The sequence below is a fragment of the Oculina patagonica genome, chromosome 10 (genome assembly GCF_052425735.1).
Source record: "Oculina patagonica isolate OP01 chromosome 10, crgOcupat, whole genome shotgun sequence".
Classification (NCBI taxonomy): Eukaryota; Metazoa; Cnidaria; class Anthozoa; order Scleractinia; family Oculinidae; genus Oculina; species Oculina patagonica.
The window spans coordinates 16967569-16987468 of NC_135767.1; the positions used below are offsets into that span (position 1 = coordinate 16967569).

Below are 19900 nucleotides of genomic sequence, written 5' to 3' on the forward strand. Positions count from 1 at the left end.
TTTATTATTTTACCCAATAGAGGTTACATGTCCGGCGTTACCTGAACCGTCCAATGGAACAAGACTTGGATGCCCAGGGAATGCAACAATGTATTATAATACAACCTGTCAGTTCTCGTGTAATAATGGCTATGTAGGGTCTGGTTCTCAAGTAAGAAGATGTCAACACGATGGAACCTGGAGTGGACAAAATTTCACTTGCCAAAGTGGGTACCCTAAACTTTGTAAATATCAAATTAATGCTAACGTACGCCGGTTGCATTCAGCAGAATTGAAAGGGCATAAAGAACCGACTTTAGCTATCAGTTAAAATTTGAACCTTAATCTCAGCAACCACTAAATTTCAAAGATCACACAAATCTCAGCTTTCAGTTAAAAAACGCGTCATTTCTCACGTGACAGCTAAATTCTCACCCATTAGTTAAACCACATCCAGAGCCCCGAGAGTCTCATTTTTAAATTCGATAGAAAAAATGTCATCGATTTGACGTTCGATTGTTCTTAACAAGCAGAAAAAATCGGTCCGCGATGCGTACGTGTGGGGGCTTGATAATTTCAAATTTGATTCTTCTTTTTTGTGAATTCATTTAGTACATTCAATTACCTTAAGGCTGCTATTTATTGCGGCAAATAATCTTTGTGATTTTTTGCAAATTCATTCCTTGAAAATTTATGAGCAGCAGTTGATTCAAACATTTCTTTGATGCACATGATAACAGATAAACAGTGGAATGTCTATTACATTAAAATACCATATTTTTGCCCTTACGTCATTAAGAATGTAAGAGTAGCACAGTAGGGTAGGCATTTGATCGGGGAACGAGAGGTCGCCAGAGGCTCGAGTTCGAATCCCAGAGGAGACATTTTTTTTTCTTTTTTCCTTTTTTTTTTCTTTTTTAACCAGTAGCACTAAAATGGTTTGTTTATTATATCGCTCCGTAGGTATGCATTGCAGAATAATTTACATAAATGAGGACATATAGCCATATAGACTGATTCAAGTACAAATGTATTAAATTGTGCTGTTTCTGCGGCTCTCAATATTGGCTTGCGTAAGCGTAAAAGCTCCTCTTGAATTGATGTGCAACCTGCACAGACTTCCAGCCAAACGAAATGTTGGCTAGTATGACTTCGTGAACTGCTGTAATGACGAGCAACTACAGGAACAGCTGAAATCAAAGAAACCACACGAAATTAAACGTACGATACGCCAAAATCCAATATGGCCTCGACACGCACCGCCGACTCATCCCCAGGCTCTCTCGCAGAAGACCACGTGACACAAGCAAACCCACACACAAATAAATAAATAAACAATTACACAAACAAGATATAAAATAAATAAAATTAAATAATTAAGTCGATTAAATAATTCTACGGCTCGAATATTACACCTTTCGGTCTAAAATTTGGCATGAAGTATCTCTATATGACTCTTTATAACCCTACCTTTTTGTTTTGGATGAAAATTTTTCGAGTGCCGAGAAATTAGCAATTCTGTTCAACGTGCCCATACATTGCTCTGTAAAAATTAAATAAATGCCATTAAATAATTCTACGGCTCGAATATTGCACCTTTCAGTCTTAAATTTGGCATGAAGTATCTCTGTATGACTCTTTATAACCCTACATTTTTGTTTTGGTTGAAAATGTTTCGAGTGCCGAGATATTAGCAATTGTGTTCAACGTGCCCATACATTGCTCTGTAAAAATTAAATAAATGCCATTAAATAATTCTACGGCTCGAATATTACACCTTTCAGTCTAAAATTTGGCATGAAGTATCTCTGTTTGACTCTTAATAACCCTACATTTTTGTTTTTGATAAAAATCTTTCAAGAGTTGAGAAATTTGCGATTCTGTGATGTTCCTATACATTGCTCTGTAATTATGTAAATCATCTTTGTGATTAAATAATTCTACGGCTCGAATATTGCACCTTTCATTCTAAAATCTGGCATGAAGTATCTCTGTTTGACTCTTAATAACCCTACATTTTTGTTTTTGATAAAAATCTTTCAAGAGTTGAGAAATTTGCGATTCTGTGATGTTCCTATACATTGCTCTGTAATTATGTAAATCATCTTTGTGATTAAATAATTCTACGGCTCGAATATTTCACCTTTCATTCTAAAATCTGGCATGAAGTCTCTCTGTACGACTCTTAATATCGCTTCATTTTGGTTTTTGGTGTTGATCTTTCAAGAGTCAAGAAATTAGCAATTCTGTGCAACGTGCCCATATATGCTCTGTAATTGCATATATTTCAATCATTTGCTGCGCTTGAATATTATTGCGACATGCAGAGCAGAAATTGGGTGGAAATTCTCTCTGTAAGACAAGTTAAAACAAAGCGATTTTTTCGGGTTTTGTTTAATCATAACCGAGTAGTTAAACATTTTTTTTTCCCAAGCGCGTCCAATATAATATTCAAATATACAAAACAAAATAGTTTGTACCATGCAAAGTTACGATAGCTCAGTTGGTAGAGAACACTTCTACGGAAGTTGTGTATGCCTTGGTCATTGGTTCAAATGCAAACGGATGCTATAATCATTTTTTTTTTTCTGAGTATGCCGTTTTATTTTAACAAACGCAACAGTAAATTTTGATATTTCAGTATGTTGAGTTCGAACGCCGGCTATTTCAGAGAGACTTCAACCGTCGATAGAATTGGAACGCTTGTAGTGTAGAAAAAAAAAACACCACCGAGAAATCAAGCTGTTATGCCCCAGGTGAAACTAATTTTTTTGCATATATATAAATAATTCGCTCCCATTCAATATTAACGAAATTTGGTGGACATTATCTCTGTATGACTGGCTAAAATAGAGGCATTCGTTTAAAGCAATTTGTTTACTCATAGCTGAACAATTAACGATTTTTTAAAGCTTGTTCAAATATAATATATAAATAATCCAAAAAAAATTTCTGTACCGTAAAACGTTACAATAGCTCATTTGGGAGAGAGTAGTTCCACATGCTGTATGTCCCGGTCGTTGGTTGAAATCTGGACGGAACTCCTTTTTTTTTTCTTTTTCCTTTTTTTTTTCATTACGAGTAAAAGTCTCGCTTGCTCTTTTGGGCGAAAATTACTTTTAAATTATCTCGAGCGTGTACGAGCAAACGTCTTGCTTATATATTTTCTTAAAACTTGCTAACATTTATTTTGATGGGCAAGAGTTCAGTTTATTTATCTTGAGTGTGTGCGGGCACATCTCATTGCTTAAATTGTTGGTTAAATGCATCAAAAGTCTAACTTACTTTTATTGTTTACATTGAGTTGTTTCGTTGAGGGAGTAAGGGGTCGCTATGCGAGCGAAATTCTCGTTCGTATATCTTTATCTTAATTAGTACTAGTTTGCTGGGCAAAAAGCCAACTGTGTGTGTCCAGCAACAATTCTACACAATACAATTCCTTTGTTGACTAGGAAGCTAGGAGCTACGTTGTTTGATATATAAGTGGTGTATGGTCACTGTCGTGCATGTTTAGAAAGTTAAAGAAAATCATACCTTTCAAAATATTAGCGAGATTTCTTAAAAGTATGGGCGAAATTAAACATTTGAAAAAACATACTTTTAAATTTCGAAGACTTACTTCGGACACTCTGTATCCATTATCAGTTTGAAGATGTTTCTTTCAAAATATGAAATTTACACGGGCACACGTCTCATTGACATGGTCAAAGAGGATATCCCGCTCCGTATAGTCTCCATGATCGAGCTACTACAGAGTTTGGTATTAGGGTAGCCTATTGTCTGCAATTTATGTGTCACTCAGGGCGAGGGTCTTATGTGCTTGACACTCCCCGAAGAAGTAGTACTGCTCTACTCTTCCTCTTCCATGGATGTGGCGTTCATGGTGTTTTTAACTACATGTAAACGGATGATCTCGGAGAGTCGATAACAGTGAAATAAAGTTTTAATGTTATAACCGACCACGAAAATCGCAAAAATGATTGTCACTATCTTGTTTGTGCGGTTGCCCCTAGATAATTACACAAACAAGATATAAAATAAATAAAATTAAATAATTAAATAATTAAGTACGATTAAATAATTCTACGGCTCGAATATTACAGCTTTCAGTCTAAAATTTGGCATGAAGCATCTCTGTGTGACTCTTTATAACCCTACATTTTTGTTTTTGATGAAAATCTTTCGAGAGCCGAGAAATTAGCAATTCTGTTCAACGTGCCCATACATTGCTCTGTAATTAATAATGAAATAAGTACCATTAAATAATTCTACGGCTTGAATATTACATCTTTCAGTCTAAAATTTGACATGAAGTATCTCTGTTTGACTCTTAATAACCCTACGTTTTGATTTTTGATAAAAATATTTCAAGAGTTGAGAAATTTGCGATTCTGTGATGTACCTATACATTGCTCTGTAATTATGTAAATCATCTCTGTGATTAAATAATTCTCGCTCGAATATTACACCTTTCATTCTAAAATTTGGCATGAAGTATCTTTGTATGACTCTTAATAACCCTACATTTTTGTTTTTGGTGTGGATCTTTCAAGAGCCGAGAAATAACCAATTCTGTGCAACGTGCCCATACATTGCTCTGTAATTGCATAAATTTAAATCATTCGCTACGCTTGAATATTATTGCAACATGCAGAGCAGAAATTTGGTGGAAATTATCTCTGTACGACAAATTTAAATCATTCTCTCTTTTTGCTTACTCATAACCGAGTAATTAAACATGTTTTTTTTAAAGCGCGTCCAAATATAATATCAGTTAAAATATACAAAACAAAATATTCTGTACCATACAAAGTTACAATAGCTCAGTTGGTAGAAAACACTTCTACAGAAGTTGTGTATGCCTTGGTCGTTGGTTCAAATCCAAATGGAAGCCATTTTTTTTTCTTTTTTCTCTTTTTTTTAAAGTCAGTATGCCGTTTTATTTAAAAGTTTAAAGGCTGAACAAACGCAACAGTAAATTTTGATATTTCAGTATGTTGAGATCGAACGCCGGCTATTTCAGTGAGACTTCAACCGCTGATGTCAATTCGCTGTTTTCACCGTTCCCATAAATAATACATCTTGTTTACCCCCCAAAATTTTTGCATAAGCATTGTTTTCAATTTCTCTTGGGATTTACAGTGACGTGCAATCGTCCCCAGAGAAATTGAAAACAATGCTTATGCAAAAATTTTGGGGGGTTATTTAAATAAAACAAGATGTATTATGGGATCGTGAAAAAAGCGAATAGAATTGGAACGCTTGTAGTGTAGAAAAAAAAAACACCACCGAGAAATCAAGCTATGCGAGCGAAATGTTCGTTCGTATATCTTTATCTTAATTTTGCTGGGCAAATGTCCCAAGAGTGTGCGTCCAGCAAAAATTGTACACAATTTGATTCCTTTGCTGACTAGGAAGCTAGGAGCTACGTTGTTTGATATGTAAGTGGTGTAGGGCCACTATCTTGCATGTTTAGTTCACACCTTGCAAATAAATATCAGCGAAATTTTTTTAAAAGTATGAGCGAAATTAAACATTTGAAAAAATAAACACACTTCTAAATTTCAAAGACATGTTTCGGACACTCCGTATCCATTATCAGTTTGAAGATGTTTCTTTCAAAATTTGACATTTACACGGGCACACGTCTAAAAGAGGATATCCCGCTCCGTATTGTCTCCGTGACACTCCCCGAATAAGTAGTACCGCTCTACTTTTCCTCTTTCACGGATGTGGCGTTCATGGTATTTTCTAACTACATGTAAACGGATGATCTCGGAGAGTCAATAACAGTGAAATAATGTTAAATGTTATAACCGACCACGAAAATCACAAAAATGATTGTCACTATCTTGTTTGTGCGGTTGCCCCTAGATAAATAATTACACAAACAAGATATAAAATAAATAAAATTAAATAATTAAGTCGATTAAATAATTCTACGGCTCGAATATTACACCTTTCGGTCTAAAATTTGGCATGAAGTATCTCTATATGACTCTTTATAACCCTACCTTTTTGTTTTGGATGAAAATTTTTCGAGTGCCGAGAAATTAGCAATTCTGTTCAACGTGCCCATACATTGCTCTGTAAAAATTAAATAAATGCCATTAAATAATTCTACGGCTCGAATATTGCACCTTTCAGTCTTAAATTTGGCATGAAGTATCTCTGTATGACTCTTTATAACCCTACATTTTTGTTTTGGATGAAAATGTTTCGAGTGCCGAGATATTAGCAATTGTGTTCAACGTGCCCATACATTGCTCTGTAAAAATTAAATAAATGCCATTAAATAATTCTACGGCTCGAATATTACACCTTTCAGTCTAAAATTTGGCATGAAGTATCTCTGTTTGACTCTTAATAACCCTACATTTTTGTTTTTGATAAAAATCTTTCAAGAGTTGAGAGATTTGCGATTCTGTGATGTTCCTATACATTGCTCTGTAATTATGTAAATCATCTTTGTGATTAAATAATTCTACGGCTCGAATATTGCACCTTTCAGTCTAAAATCTGGCATGAAGTATCTCTGTACGACTCTTAATAACCGTACATTTTTGTTTTTGATAAAAATCTTTCAAGAGTTGAGAAATTTGCGATTCTGTGATGTTCCTATACATTGCTCTGTAATTATGTAAATCATCTTTGTGATTAAATAATTCTACGGCTCGAATATTTCACCTTTCATTCTAAAATCTGGCATGAAGTTTCTCTGTACGACTCTTAATATCACTACATTTTGGTTTTTGGCGTTGATCTTTCAAGAGTCAAGAAATTAGCAATTCTGTGCAACGTACCCATATATGCTCTGTAATTGCATATATTTCAATCATTTGCTGCGCTTGAATATTATTGCGACATGCAGAGCAGAAATTGGGTGGAAATTGTCTCTGTACGACAAGCTAAAACAAAGCGATTTTTTCGGGTTTTGTTTAATCGTAACCGAGTAGTTAAACATTTTTTTTCCCAAGCGCGTCCAATATAATATTCAAATATACAAAACAAAATAGTTTGTACCATGCAAATTTACGATAGCTCAGTTGGTAGAGAACACTTCTAAGGAAGTTGTGTATGCCTTGGTCGTTGGTTCAAATGCAAACGGATGCTATAATCATTTTTTTTTTCTGAGTATGCCGTTTTATTTTAACAAGCGCAACAGTAAATTTTGATATTTCAGTATGTTGAGTTCGAACGCCGGCTATTTCAGAGAGACTTCAACCGTCGATAGACTTGGAACGCTTGTAGTGTAGAAAAAAAAACACCACCGAGAAATCAAGCTGTTATGCCCCAGGTGAAACTAATTTTTTTGCATATATATAAATAATTCGCTCCCATTCAATATTAACGAAATTTGGTGGACATTATCTCTGTATGACTGGCTAAAATAGAGGCATTCGTTTAAAGCAATTTGTTTACTCATAGCTGAACAATTAACTATTTTTTAAAGCTTGTTCAAATATAATATATAAATAATTCAAAAAAAATTTCTGTACCGTAAAACGTTACAATAGCTCATTTGGGAGAGAGTAGTTCCACATGCTGTATGTCCCGGTCGTTGGTTCAAATCTGGACGGAACTCATTTTTTTTTTCTTTTTCCTTTTTTTTTTCATTACGAGTAAAAGTCTCGCTTGCTCTTTTGGGCGAAAATTACTTTTAAATTATCTCGAGCGTGTACGAGCAAACGTCTTGCTTATATATTTTCTTAAAACTTGCTAACATTTATTTTGATCGGCAAGAGTTCAGTTTATTTATCTTGGGTGTGTGCGGGCACATCTCATTGCTTAAATTGTTGGTTAAATGCATCAAAAGTCTAACTTACTTTTATTGTTTACATTGAGTTGTTTCGTTGAGGGAGTAAGGGGTCGCTATGCGAGCGAAATTCTCGTTCGTATATCTTTATCTTAATTAGTACTAGTTTGCTGGGCAAAAAGCCAACTGTGTGTGTCCAGCAACAATTCTACACAATACAAATCCTTTGCGTGACTAGGAAGCTAGGAGCTACGTTGTTTGATATATAAGTGGTGTATGGTCACTGTCGTGCATGTTTAGAAAGTTAAAGAAAATCATACCTTTCAAAATATTAGCGAGATTTCTTAAAAGTATGGGCGAAATTAAACATTTGAAAAAAACATACTTTTAAATTTCGAAGACTTACTTCGGACACTCTGTATCCATTATCAGTTTGAAGATGTTTCTTTCAAAATATGACATTTACATGGGCACACGTCTCATTGACATGGTCAAAGAGGATATCCCGCTCCGTATAGTCTCCATGATCGAGCTAATACAGAGTTTGGTATTAGGGTAGCCTATTGTCTGCAATTTATGTGTCACTCAGGGCGAGGGTCTTATGTGCTTGACACTCCCCGAAGAAGTAGTATTGCTCTACTCCTCCTCTTCCATGGATGTGGCGTTCATGGTGTTTTTTAACTACATGTAAACGGATGATCTCGGAGAGTCGGTAACAGTGAAATAAAGTTTTAATGTTATAACCGACCACGAAAATCGCAAAAATGATTGTCACTATCTTGTTTGTGCGGTTGCCCCTAGATAAATAAATAAATAAATAAATAAATAAATAAATAAATCCCTCAGTCGATAACAATGTGGCGGCTTTGCCCCCACAAAAATGATTTCAGCTCCACCATGCAGTAGACAACATGAACAAAAACCATAAGGTTTATTTTGGGCGGTTTCGGCGGAGCACCGGGAACTATAACAAAACGTTATACTACAACCTATTTATACATCCAAGTGAGCAATACATAACATGATACAGAGCTGCTAGAAAAAACCCGGAGAGAGAAAAAACGGCAGGAAATCTGGGTAAGAACCATGGTTAAAGCTCTAAAAAGCCCATCCTACGGGGCTACACAGTTCGAAACATCCCCACCAGCATTGACTAAAAGAAAGACCACATGCATAACAACGAAGAACGACAAAAAATGACCAAAATTAAAAATAACGTTAACTTAAACGAGGTGTCGGCCTTAAATGATTTCCCACGTGATAATCATCTCTTATATAGCGCTCCTTCATGCACATGCGCACAATGACTGGGCTAGCCACACTCCCTACTGCTCTAGTGCCGTAGAAATATTTAATATCCAGTATATATCCAGTATATACACTCAAAGGCCAAAAATTTCATTTATGGAGTTCAGCATATAATAACATGTACAGTACAAATAGATTTTAGATATTTTGGTTATTGTTAGATCCTCGTTCTACTATATAAAAATAAAATAGGTCACCAAGGGTGACACGAGTCTAATGCCGTATGGCATAGTGATACAGATTGCGCGGTTTTCGTAAGCCGGTTAAAATTGGTTAGAGGTTTGTGTTCGGGAGTTTAAAATGCTTATAGAAAGCTAGGGTCATCGTGGATGATTATGGATGAAAACGAAACAGTCATAAATGTTATATGCTTCACAAAATTTAAAGTATAAACAAGAGTTGTTGTTACTTCTTCCGTATTGTCCGTATAAGCAGAAACGATTAAACATTTGGACAAGATTGCGTGACGATTTACAAAAAGCATGTTCATTACAACAAGGGTAGAAGAACTTCACATCGTTTACTTTCAGATTTTTCACCATTTTGATGATGACTCTTGAAACAGATTTTGCAATAAAAGCACTTGAAACAGTGACTATTACTCCATTGTACTGTAAACACTTAGTGACAGATTTTCCTAAAAACGGGTGTAAATGCTCACGTCAATATAATGATGACCTTTTGAACGCTGGAAGGCAATTATTATCGAGCTACGATACACAGGAGCGAAGACTGTTTATCATGATGTACAAATTTAGCGAATTATCACTTCCATATTACTGTAACCATTTTATGATTTTTCTAGCTTAAGAAGAACTTGAGATCTCTGAGAGTCATAAAAGCATGACATTCGATTTCAGTGTATAGCAAAGGCCAGGACAGTGTAATACTGCAAAGCGGCCAAACAAATGCATTTTGATTTAGTCACGTAACTTGATTTACATTTATCCATGTACATCTTTTATTTTGGAAGGCTTTTGTTTGCACTGTAAAGAAAAAAACGGTCAAAATTCGAATGACTTAAATACAAAATACGAGGTAAAGTTTTCTATTTTTTAAAACAAAATAAACATTTGGTCGCATTGTGTAAATAAACGCAAATCGCCGTCGAAATATTTTTTTCTCAAACACAAGGGCTTAACTGATCTTAAAACGAAGTTTTATTTTCACAAAAAGCTTACAAATGCCTTAACTGGAAAATTATTTCGTCCTGTTTAAGTGTTGAATAATCGTGACTTGAAAAAGAACTTTTAACAAGAACATTGAGAAGCTTGAGAAGCTTAAAATCGGGCGCTTTGCCTTGAAAGGCAGGGTTCAGTACAGCAGAAACCACGAAGCAGTTACTTAAGTAGCACTCAGTCCGACTGTGTTTGTGTAAGTCACAGGGCTTGCATGAGCTGTATTAGTGTGCATAATATAATATCTAGAACGTTGTCGAGATTGCATTATTACTTAATGACATGATGGTTTCAATTTATAAATGTATCTCACAAAATACAAATAAACGATTGAAGTAGACGACTAGACAATGTAAAGTTTTAAGACTTAGCAAAGTGAAGGGTATTGGTAATACTGTAAGGTGCGGTTTCACCTGAAGGTCGTGTGCTTTTCGGTATTTTCCAGGCATTGCACTTTGATGGGACAGTACTACAACTGTTTACCGGGGAACTACTATTGTCAAGAAAATGATCACAACTTGTTGATGAATGATTGAACATTTGTTTCATACCATTACTGTAATAGCAATTGATGAAGGCTTTTAGTCCTGAACCAAAGTATAAGGACTGGGAAATACTGAAACCCATTATCAGCCACCTTAAACGGAAATATCTTGTTGGTGTTTCAAGGAATCCAAGGAAACTTCACTCATCCCATGTATCTATGTATTGCGGTATTTTGTAATTTTTTGAGTGATTTTTGGGGATGTTTGGCAGGTGATAGTTTTTTTAAAAGAATTAGTAAAATTTAGACAACTAAGAAATATTAAAAATTTAATGTGAATTTAACATTGGAATTTGAAGTTAGAAATTGGCAGACGGACACCAAACAGTCCCGTGACATCCTGGAGTGTTTTTGCATGGGGGTCAACTGTGTGATGATGTTTCCATTTTTTTCTTCAATCCCCACTGATAAAGAACTGTTGTTGGTGTTATCACATGTCAAGCCTTTAACAAGGTATGAAAGAACACAAGGATTTAAATTATTCTGGTGCTCAATTTTTGCGTAACTAAAATTAATGTTACTCAAATTCCTGATGGATTCTGTCTTAAACTGTTACGAGCTTAGTATTTCCAAATTATTGCATGTCAATGTAAGGCAAGACAAGACATGCCTTGGTTCTTATGTAATTCTCTTAAAAACACATAAGATATTGACTATAATTTTGTCTGTGCTATGGCAATTCACAGTGGGGTGGTCTTGATGTGTCTTTAACCTGTAGACTGGACTGGACTAGTAAAACGCGGACTAGTAAAACGCGGACTTGTAAAACGCCTCTAGACACTTCCTTGGCCACAATCATCTTACGGCTCTCTTCAATACATAATGTCTCAAAAAAACAGTAACCTCAGAAAGAAGTCAGAAGCAAATAAGGTCGAAAGACCGAATTTGAACATATAACGGCAAATGTTCTAATGTCACGAACGTAGGAGTCGTGTAGGCCCGTCACCTTTATTTACCACATACTGCCCCCAAATTAAAACAGTACCCTCAGAAAGAAGTCAGAAGCAAATAAGGTCGAAAGACCGAATTTAAACATTTAACGGCAAATATTCTAATGTCACGAACGTAGGAGTCGTGTAGGCCCGTCACCTTTATTTACGATTGACTGTTGATTTCTGGACGGGCCCCGTTCTACCTCGTGCGAGCAATACAAACGACTGCACTCAACAGACGTCAAGTAGTGGAAAGAAAGAAACATATGCACACAACTCATAGCATCAATCCCGTTGTTTTAGTAGGGGTTTGCAGAACGAACATGTGCTATACTGCAAAAACATCTCCACGCTAAAACAGACCATAGAGTGCTCAAAAAAGCTAGAAATATGCCGTCGAAGAAACACACAAGAGCTTCAAACACAAATTGTTTCGCTCGCTAAACCGTTTAGTTTTATCCGATTTACAAGCGCTTGTTTTACAAGTCCGCGTTCTACAAGTCCGTGCTTAACAAGCCCTCGTTTTACAAGTCCGCGTTTTACAAGTCCGCGTTTTACTAGTCCTCGTTTTACAAGTCCGCGTTTTACTAGTCCGCGTTTTACTAGTCCGCCTTTTACAAGTCCGCGTTTTACCTGAGTCCGCGTTTAACTAGTCCGCGTTTTACAAGTCCGCGTTTTACTAGTCCGCGTTTTACTAGTCCGCGTTATACTAGTCCGCGTTTTACAAGTCCGCGTTTTACTAGTCCGCGTTTTACTAGTCCAGTCCAGTCCTCGAAATACAGTATGCCAAAACTCCCCGCCCTCTAAAGATAAGTCCTTGACGGTTCTTGTCGTTTTTCGGTGCCTATTCATCTTCGGCATCTTTCTCATCCACCTCTCGTTCTGTCCTGTGTCTGTCATCACACGAAAGAAAAGCTGATTCTCAAAAAATCTGCCACAAAAGGAAATTGACAAAAACAATATGAAAACCATATATCGAAAGTTTCTTATTCTAAAATTTTATCATACGTCTTAATTCAGAGCTACAAAAGAAGTTCCTCCTTTTGAGTTATTGATACTGTTCTTACAGTACCCTCTTTCCACTAGCGAAATTTTACAAAATTCCTTCGCGGCGAAAAGGTAGCGCGAATCCAGAACAGACTCCAATCGAGAGTGGGTTAATTCTAGATTACTATTAATTAACTATTACCACATTCATTTTTAAAATAGTTTCCCAAGCCGACTAAGCTAACTAAACGTCGAGTGTATCTTTCAGTAAACAAAACATGCCGTTATGACGCCGGAAATCCAGCTCACGCATACTATACCCCGTGACTCACGCAAACCTCCGACTTACGTGCTACTACAGTCATTCCTTTCTAAACATTTTTTTTTTGACCACCACCCTACCTTTCTACCCAAAAAACTCATGAAACCGCCCGGTTTTAACCTGTTTTAACCTTTCAAAAATTAGAGCGTTCGAAACTAAATAAGATCCGTAATCACAAACAACATACAGCCGTTTACCAGCACTCTTTAAAACTCCTGAAACCCTTCAAAATCAGGCAAAATAAATTTTTGAAATAACCTTTATCAATGTTTCTTATTTTTTATTCAGTTCTATAAAATGCCTTTCATACACTACTGTCAAAACAAAAATTTCAATTTCCTCAAAGTTTCAAGACAAAAGAATAACAAATATTTCGTGCACAATGTAATCTGATTAAGCCAAAACTATCACGTCTAAAAATACTTCAAGCAATTCAGTGAAAACCCGTTTTTTTTCGTATCAACGAAAACCACTTTCGAATAATCAATACATGAAAATAACAATAAGATCAAAAGGAAGAAAGGAACCTTTCTAATTATTTGAAGACTTTCAAAGCCGTGATATTATGCATCCAATCCGCGATAAAATTTAATTACAACAAAATCCAAGTTCTCATTTTGAATTCCATTTTTTTCAGTTGATACCTTTATCCAACTTGTGAAAAATTCCATTCAAGTTCCTATTAATACTGTACATTCCCAATGTTTTGCTCAGGTCTTCAGAAGCGTCTTACTAACCAAATCTAAAATAATTCCAAAACATGCTGTACAAACATTCTACTCTTTGTGACAAACGACTTGACGACCAATTGTTCAGAAATGAAAATCGACACAGTTCTTGCTAAATAAAAAAAAAGTTTTACGGCGGAGTCAGGCTCAAAAAATATACCGCAAGATCACACCCCCATTCATAGTCAGAAACCAGCAAACCATCTAGTTTGCTAAAAAAAACACTGCGTGACATCAATGACGTTACCTTTTTCATTTACAAAAATAACTTTAACTTGTCAAAGTAAGTGCAATTTCACAATGGTGAATATCAGTACAGTATGGGGCCCAGTTCTCGGCCGGGTCCAGTTCTCGGCCACTTTGTGTTTAACGCGTTTTTTCACACTCCAGTTGAATCAAAAGAAAAAGGTATTTCCTTCAAACGATAGACTGATTCATGTGCTTTAAGTATCTTGAGTTTGATTGTTCAATTCGATATAGAAAGCTCACACGTCGCGTTTACGCGGAGGTAGGTGAATTTGCATTCCGAAAAAGTTGTTTGTTTACGGCTCCAAATTCATGGATGTAGTTAAATTCGTATTTTATCCAAAAGCCCCCACCATACGAGCTAATTTTTGGCATGTGAAACGTAGAATAATTCAGCTTTCTGCTTTAGTTAACTTTTCGTTGAACCGTTGTATTTTTTGGTCTTAATTTTTTCTTGCGACGTTTGCGTATTTGCCAGTTCTCGGCCACCCTGCTCGCTATCACAGCTTAGCGCTTGGTTTTTAATATAATTTCATCTGCTGCTGCCAGAATGAAAAAAATAAATGTTTTAAAAATAAAGTTCAATCTTATCTCTAAGTTTTGAGCTGACTCTTGTCTTGTCTATTATTTCTACAACACCTAAATCTTTCAAGACCTTTTCACTGCAAAATAAACCATCTAAATGCACGGGTCACACAATGCGGTTTTGCCAGAACCTGCACATAGGCAACTAGGCGCGTTAAAATCCTTCTTTTCTAAAGTAAAACAAAGCATCATAAAAATAATTTGGGATCGATATAGTATAAATAGGTTTACAGAGTGATTTTATGACTGTGAAAATGAATTGAGCATTTTTTTACAGATAATTACGCACAAGCTTTTTAGTGGCCGAGAACTGGGCCAAGGTGGCCGAGAACTGGGCCCACAAATGGAGCTTTTATTTTTATTATTGCTCGGGCAAATTAATTTTTGACCGGTCGATAGCTTTACACCAAAAAGCTGAATAATGTAGCTAGCTCTGGGAGAAATTTCAAGTTCTTGCGGTTCTTCTGAGGTAAGAAATACAAGTTTACGTCAAAAGTGGCCGAGAACTGGGCCAAGGTGGCCGAGAACTGGGCCCACAAATGGAGCTTTTATTTTTATTATTGCTCGGGCAAATTAATTTTTGACCGATCGATAGCTTTACACCAAAAAGCTGAATAATGTAGCTAGCTCTGGGAGAAATTTCAAGTTCCTGCGGTTCTTCTGAGGTAAGAAATACAAGTTTACGTCAAAAGTGGCCGAGAACTGGGCCCCATGCTGTACTTTGCCCCGTAAGCTTTTTTCTCTGTCCTTCCGCCGAAGCAAAAAAACACAACCTGATTACACATTAACCCAAAAGTCGACCAAGTGTGCCTGCAACGATTTCCTGTCAAAACTAAAATGAAAACCATTGCGGTATGCGTCACCCGTAGCGGTTTTGTAGCAACCCCAAGCTATCCCCGTCTTTTTGGCCGCGCCAGGAGACTACGCTCTAGGACGACCAAAGGGTAAACTATAAATCGGCCACGCCCGATTAATTATGCGTGAGAACACGTGTCGCTGATTGGCTGTTTTTAATTGAATATAATCGTGCGTGTCCGTACGGAGTTCATTCTTGCAGCTGGTCATTGGCTGCGGTCACATCTACGACGTAACTTAAGTTTAACTATAGTTAGTCTCAAGTTACGTGACGTCATACCTAACTATAGTTAGTTCTTTCGGTCGTCTTTGCGGTCACAGCAATGCAGTTAACTATAGTTAGTTCTGATTAGCTTTGAATAATTTCGAATTTAAATTAGTTCATGACAGCCCTTTTTGTTGATCTGTGTCTAGTTGTTCCTCTATTTTTTCTATTTTTGCACGGCATCTCGGCGTTGAAGAAAATAAAACGAAGTAAGGATGCTAGGAGCCGAAGAATTCAAGCTTTAGTTTTTGCTAACATTGGTGATATGTAATTTCTTGGTATGTTGTTTTTCGTTTTTTTCCTTCCCTTCACGTTTTGTTTTGCATTTTTATGTTCATCTCGCACGTGCGAAAAGAATTGTCGCATTCTGATTGGTTTTTCGTTTGTAAACTTAAGGTTTACTTGTTTTCTACAGCAATGCATATGCTGCCTTTTAAAAACGTACGACTACGCAGTGACGTCAAACATGACGGTGCACGGGAGATTTGAAAGCAAAACAGGTAGTAAAAAGTGTCGAATTATTCACACAAGAATAATCGATTTTAAACAATGAAACACTTTTTCAAAAACACCAACTTGTGATTTGGAACAAATGGCATTAAGCAAAATTGAAAGGTTTCTATGCGCAAACAATGCACCGCTTCAAAACTGATTAAAATGTGTCTAAAAAATACCACAAAATCACTTTATTTTTCTTTTCATTTTAATACTTAAACATTTTCATGCTTTTCTCAACACTTTTGTCGGCGCTCTCAAGAATGCCAATGTATCCATTTGTCGAAAAAAATTACATTTCTAGAACAGAAACTCTATTACTTTCAAGAATTTGTGAGATTTCGTCGCTTTTTAATGTTGTGTGTATGATGTCGCATTTCTTTAGCTACAGGTGTTGAGGTCCAGTGCAACAGCGACAACATGACCATCATCATTCCCAAGTCCCTCCTCCATGGTCTTGACCGTGAGCATCTTCGGCTCCTGGACACCACATGTAAAGCTGAAGAAACAAGCGCTCACTTTTCGCTAACAACTCCGCTGACCGGCTGTAAGACAACACGCAGGCACTTACCTACAGCTATCGTTTACTCCAACACAGTCTTGGAAATCTCTGTGTCTGATGCCGTGGCAATTGCAAGGGTGCGTAAAATAGAGATACAGTTCAGCTGTTCTTATTCCAAATATGGCGTGGTATCATCATTTGGGTGGTTGCCAAGTAACAAAAAATTTGTGCTCAGTGATGAAGGAAAAGGAAACTTTACACTCTCACTGGATATGTTTTCTAACAAGAGCTTTGTGAAACCTTACACGGAGAATGATTTCCCGGTTGTTGTGGAGCTGGGTACACTTCTTTTCTTTGAGGTATCAGTGACGTCAAGTGACAAGCAGCTGTCAATCATCTCCGATCGATGTTATGCCACGCCCACAAGGAATCGTGAAAATCCATCGAAGTACGAGCTTATCACAAACGGGTAAAGAACTGTTTTTATGTTGTTGAGCAGGTTAACGACTTCATGACAGTGTTATCTGTGTTCCTTAAAGGTCATATACCAAGTTTATAGCGCGTACCAATATTGAAAGAAGTTGTTAAGTCAAAGAAACAAATACAATAAAACAAATCGACATATCGTTGCCACTTAACGAAGTTTTTGATTAATTTTTGTCAACCTTCTGACATCGTTTGATAAATTATCCTTCAACTGGCCAATCAAAAGGGAAGAAGCGGAGTTGATAGTTGTTGGAGAGCTAACGTGGAGCTTGACATTTCAACCTCTCGCAGTTCTTGCATTTTGATGCCCAGTGAAAGGAAAGCGAATGTCATCAGAAAAATGTTAAAATAAATATGTAATTTTTTTGTTTTTAGAAAGCTAATTAAATAAAGAGTTTTTGTTGCAGCGGTATAGGGCGCAATGCTATAACATTGGTATCTGCGAAGTATACCGTATCTAAACAGGTCTGCTTGCACAGATGGGAATAAAGCCTGAAACTGTTTTTCTCTTAGATGCCCCAGCGACGTAACTGTGAAGTACCATTTAGCGCCTTCAGTCAGTGCACAGCGGTTTAGCCTGGAAGCCTTCAGGTTCATTTCCGATCATCCATTTGTGTTTGTTCACTGTCACGTGATTGTATGCAACGCAACCGACCCAGACTCCCAGTGTGCAAAGAACTGTCCATCACGTGACCCAGTAAGGCGTTCAGTGGATGATCACGTGACTGATGTGTACTCTTTGGTCCAGGGCCCACTCTACCTGGTACAAGGGAAACAAGTGGAAACGCACGAGAATGGCCTGGATAATAGTGGTACGTATAAGGATTGCAAAATTGCAAAATCTTAAATTGGTTTATGTTTTGAAGATTTACGTCTCAATTCAGTATTTTTTTGTTTGTTTTTATTAATTGATGCCATTTCTTCTCCATCCCTCTAGGCTCCTGTCCTACCTTCTTCTTGGCCATGTTTGTGATGTGCGTTGCTTGCTTGGCGGAAAATCTCCGAGGTTTCCTGTAGAGAAAGCATGTTCAATAGTAACATTTAGCTTCAGGTTTTTAACTGTAAACGTCAAACCGCAAACGTCTAGTAATCACTTGATCAGGCCCGGTCAGGTAACGTTTTAATTTTTCAGCGCACGTTTTCCACGGCAAGAGGTAGCTTTTCACGTTGGTGATTTCCCCCAAGGTTCCTTCGCTTTTATTTTGAGTTATCTCGCGTATTGACGCTATAGATATGTGAAGTAGTCAGTTGTCTAGATACAGAACAAAAATTCAAAGTTGAAACAGTGCAGATTGAGCATTTTGTCTTCTATTGAAAAATAGGCACTTGCATATGTAGCGAATCTAAAATGGCGGCGGCAAGCTCGGAAGTAAATTATCGGAATCTCACCATATAATTCACAAAAAAACATCCAGTGGAACGGACGGACGGAATTTCAAGAAGGATGCGAGCGTTAAGTTGGTGTGATATCGTAAGATTTTTTTTACCGACTTAATAAAATGTAGATGTAGATGTTAACTACTTCTTTCACAGTTACCGTAACAAAACAGAGCAGTTTTTCAGACAATTCTATTTACCGTGGAAGGCAAACATATTAATATTGGTTTTGTCGTAAATCTTAACGAGTGGCCTTGGAAAGTCGTCTCTCCTTTCAGTAAACTTGTTTTCTACGTGAATTTGCTCAAGGTTGAAGACGTCTAGCTAAACCAGTAGGGTTCAAGATACCTGAAACGCCAAGCAAACTAACCTAAAACTTCCGTTTGCGGTTTGCCGTTAAAGTAAAAAATCTGTAGCTAAATGTCTTTAATGACTGGACTGGACAAACTTAAGGGTTACTAGAGCTTGAGATACGCACTGAACTACTTATTTTTAATTTTCTTTAGTTTGTTGAGAAATGTCGTACGTATAGCAATTAATGTACTCTAACTAGTCAGCTGTCTTGGAAAAATACAAGTAAACGTATTATAGAAAAGCATTAAGACCGGGAAATGCAAACCCTTTATTCTAAACATTGCGTCAGTTTTAAAACTTTCGAGCTAATGGTAAAGTTTTCGACTGACTTAACCTTCTTTTAACATTGCTATACGACTTTTTTGGTAAATCTAAAAAGGACTTCGCAGATTTCGTTTCTTCGTCTTCTTTTTTTTGCCTTATCTGCATATCTTCAGCTCGAGTCTTCCCTCACTGCAACAGTAAATGCTGACTGGTCTCTAGAACCAAACTTTTAGCATCGCAAAACTGACCTTCTGTGAGTAAGCAATGTTAAGTTAGTTTAGGACTTGTCACTTATCTACTTCTTACCGGATTGTCGAAAAATAATTGATTTCACTAAGGGTGCTTGCTTTTTCATATCATTGATAGATCATAGTATTCAAGGTAAACTACAGCATTTTGTGCCATAGAGAGAGATGAACATAGTTTCTCCAATTATTTCTTTAAGCTCTACCTTTACCACCCGGGATGGGGGGTCAAAAAGGAGATAAAGAAATAAAAAGAAGAGAAAAAGAGTGTGATCAAAGCTGTATTCGGGTGGTATAACTTTTGCTGTCGTGCGCAGATGCCAATGTAGTAGTAACTAATTAATTAAAGGGTAACTAGGAACATTAGCTACGTGATGTGTTAAACACATGGAAATAGCCGTTTACGTAACATTTAAGTTGTTTAAATCTGAAGTAAAGCTGGTTACCCAACTTAAAGCTATAAACTAAATGTTGCTAAAGGTTGTTAGGCCG

The 19900-nt window shown here is 36.7% G+C and overlaps 2 protein-coding genes across 2 annotated transcripts in view; both read left to right on the forward strand.

The window, feature by feature from the left end:
• LOC144628978 (uncharacterized) overlaps positions 1-19900 on the forward strand; it is a 135997-nt gene that overhangs the window by 46693 nt on the left and 69404 nt on the right. The gene's annotated exons all lie outside the window — the stretch shown is intronic.
• LOC144629124 (ZP domain-containing protein-like) lies at positions 90-19011 on the forward strand. Its single transcript, XM_078487320.1, has 4 exons — positions 90-206; positions 16566-17151; positions 17682-17980; positions 18106-19011. Exons 2-4 carry the CDS (start codon positions 16601-16603, stop codon positions 18183-18185), a joined length of 930 nt encoding a protein of 309 aa, XP_078343446.1. The 5' UTR covers positions 90-206; positions 16566-16600; the 3' UTR covers positions 18186-19011.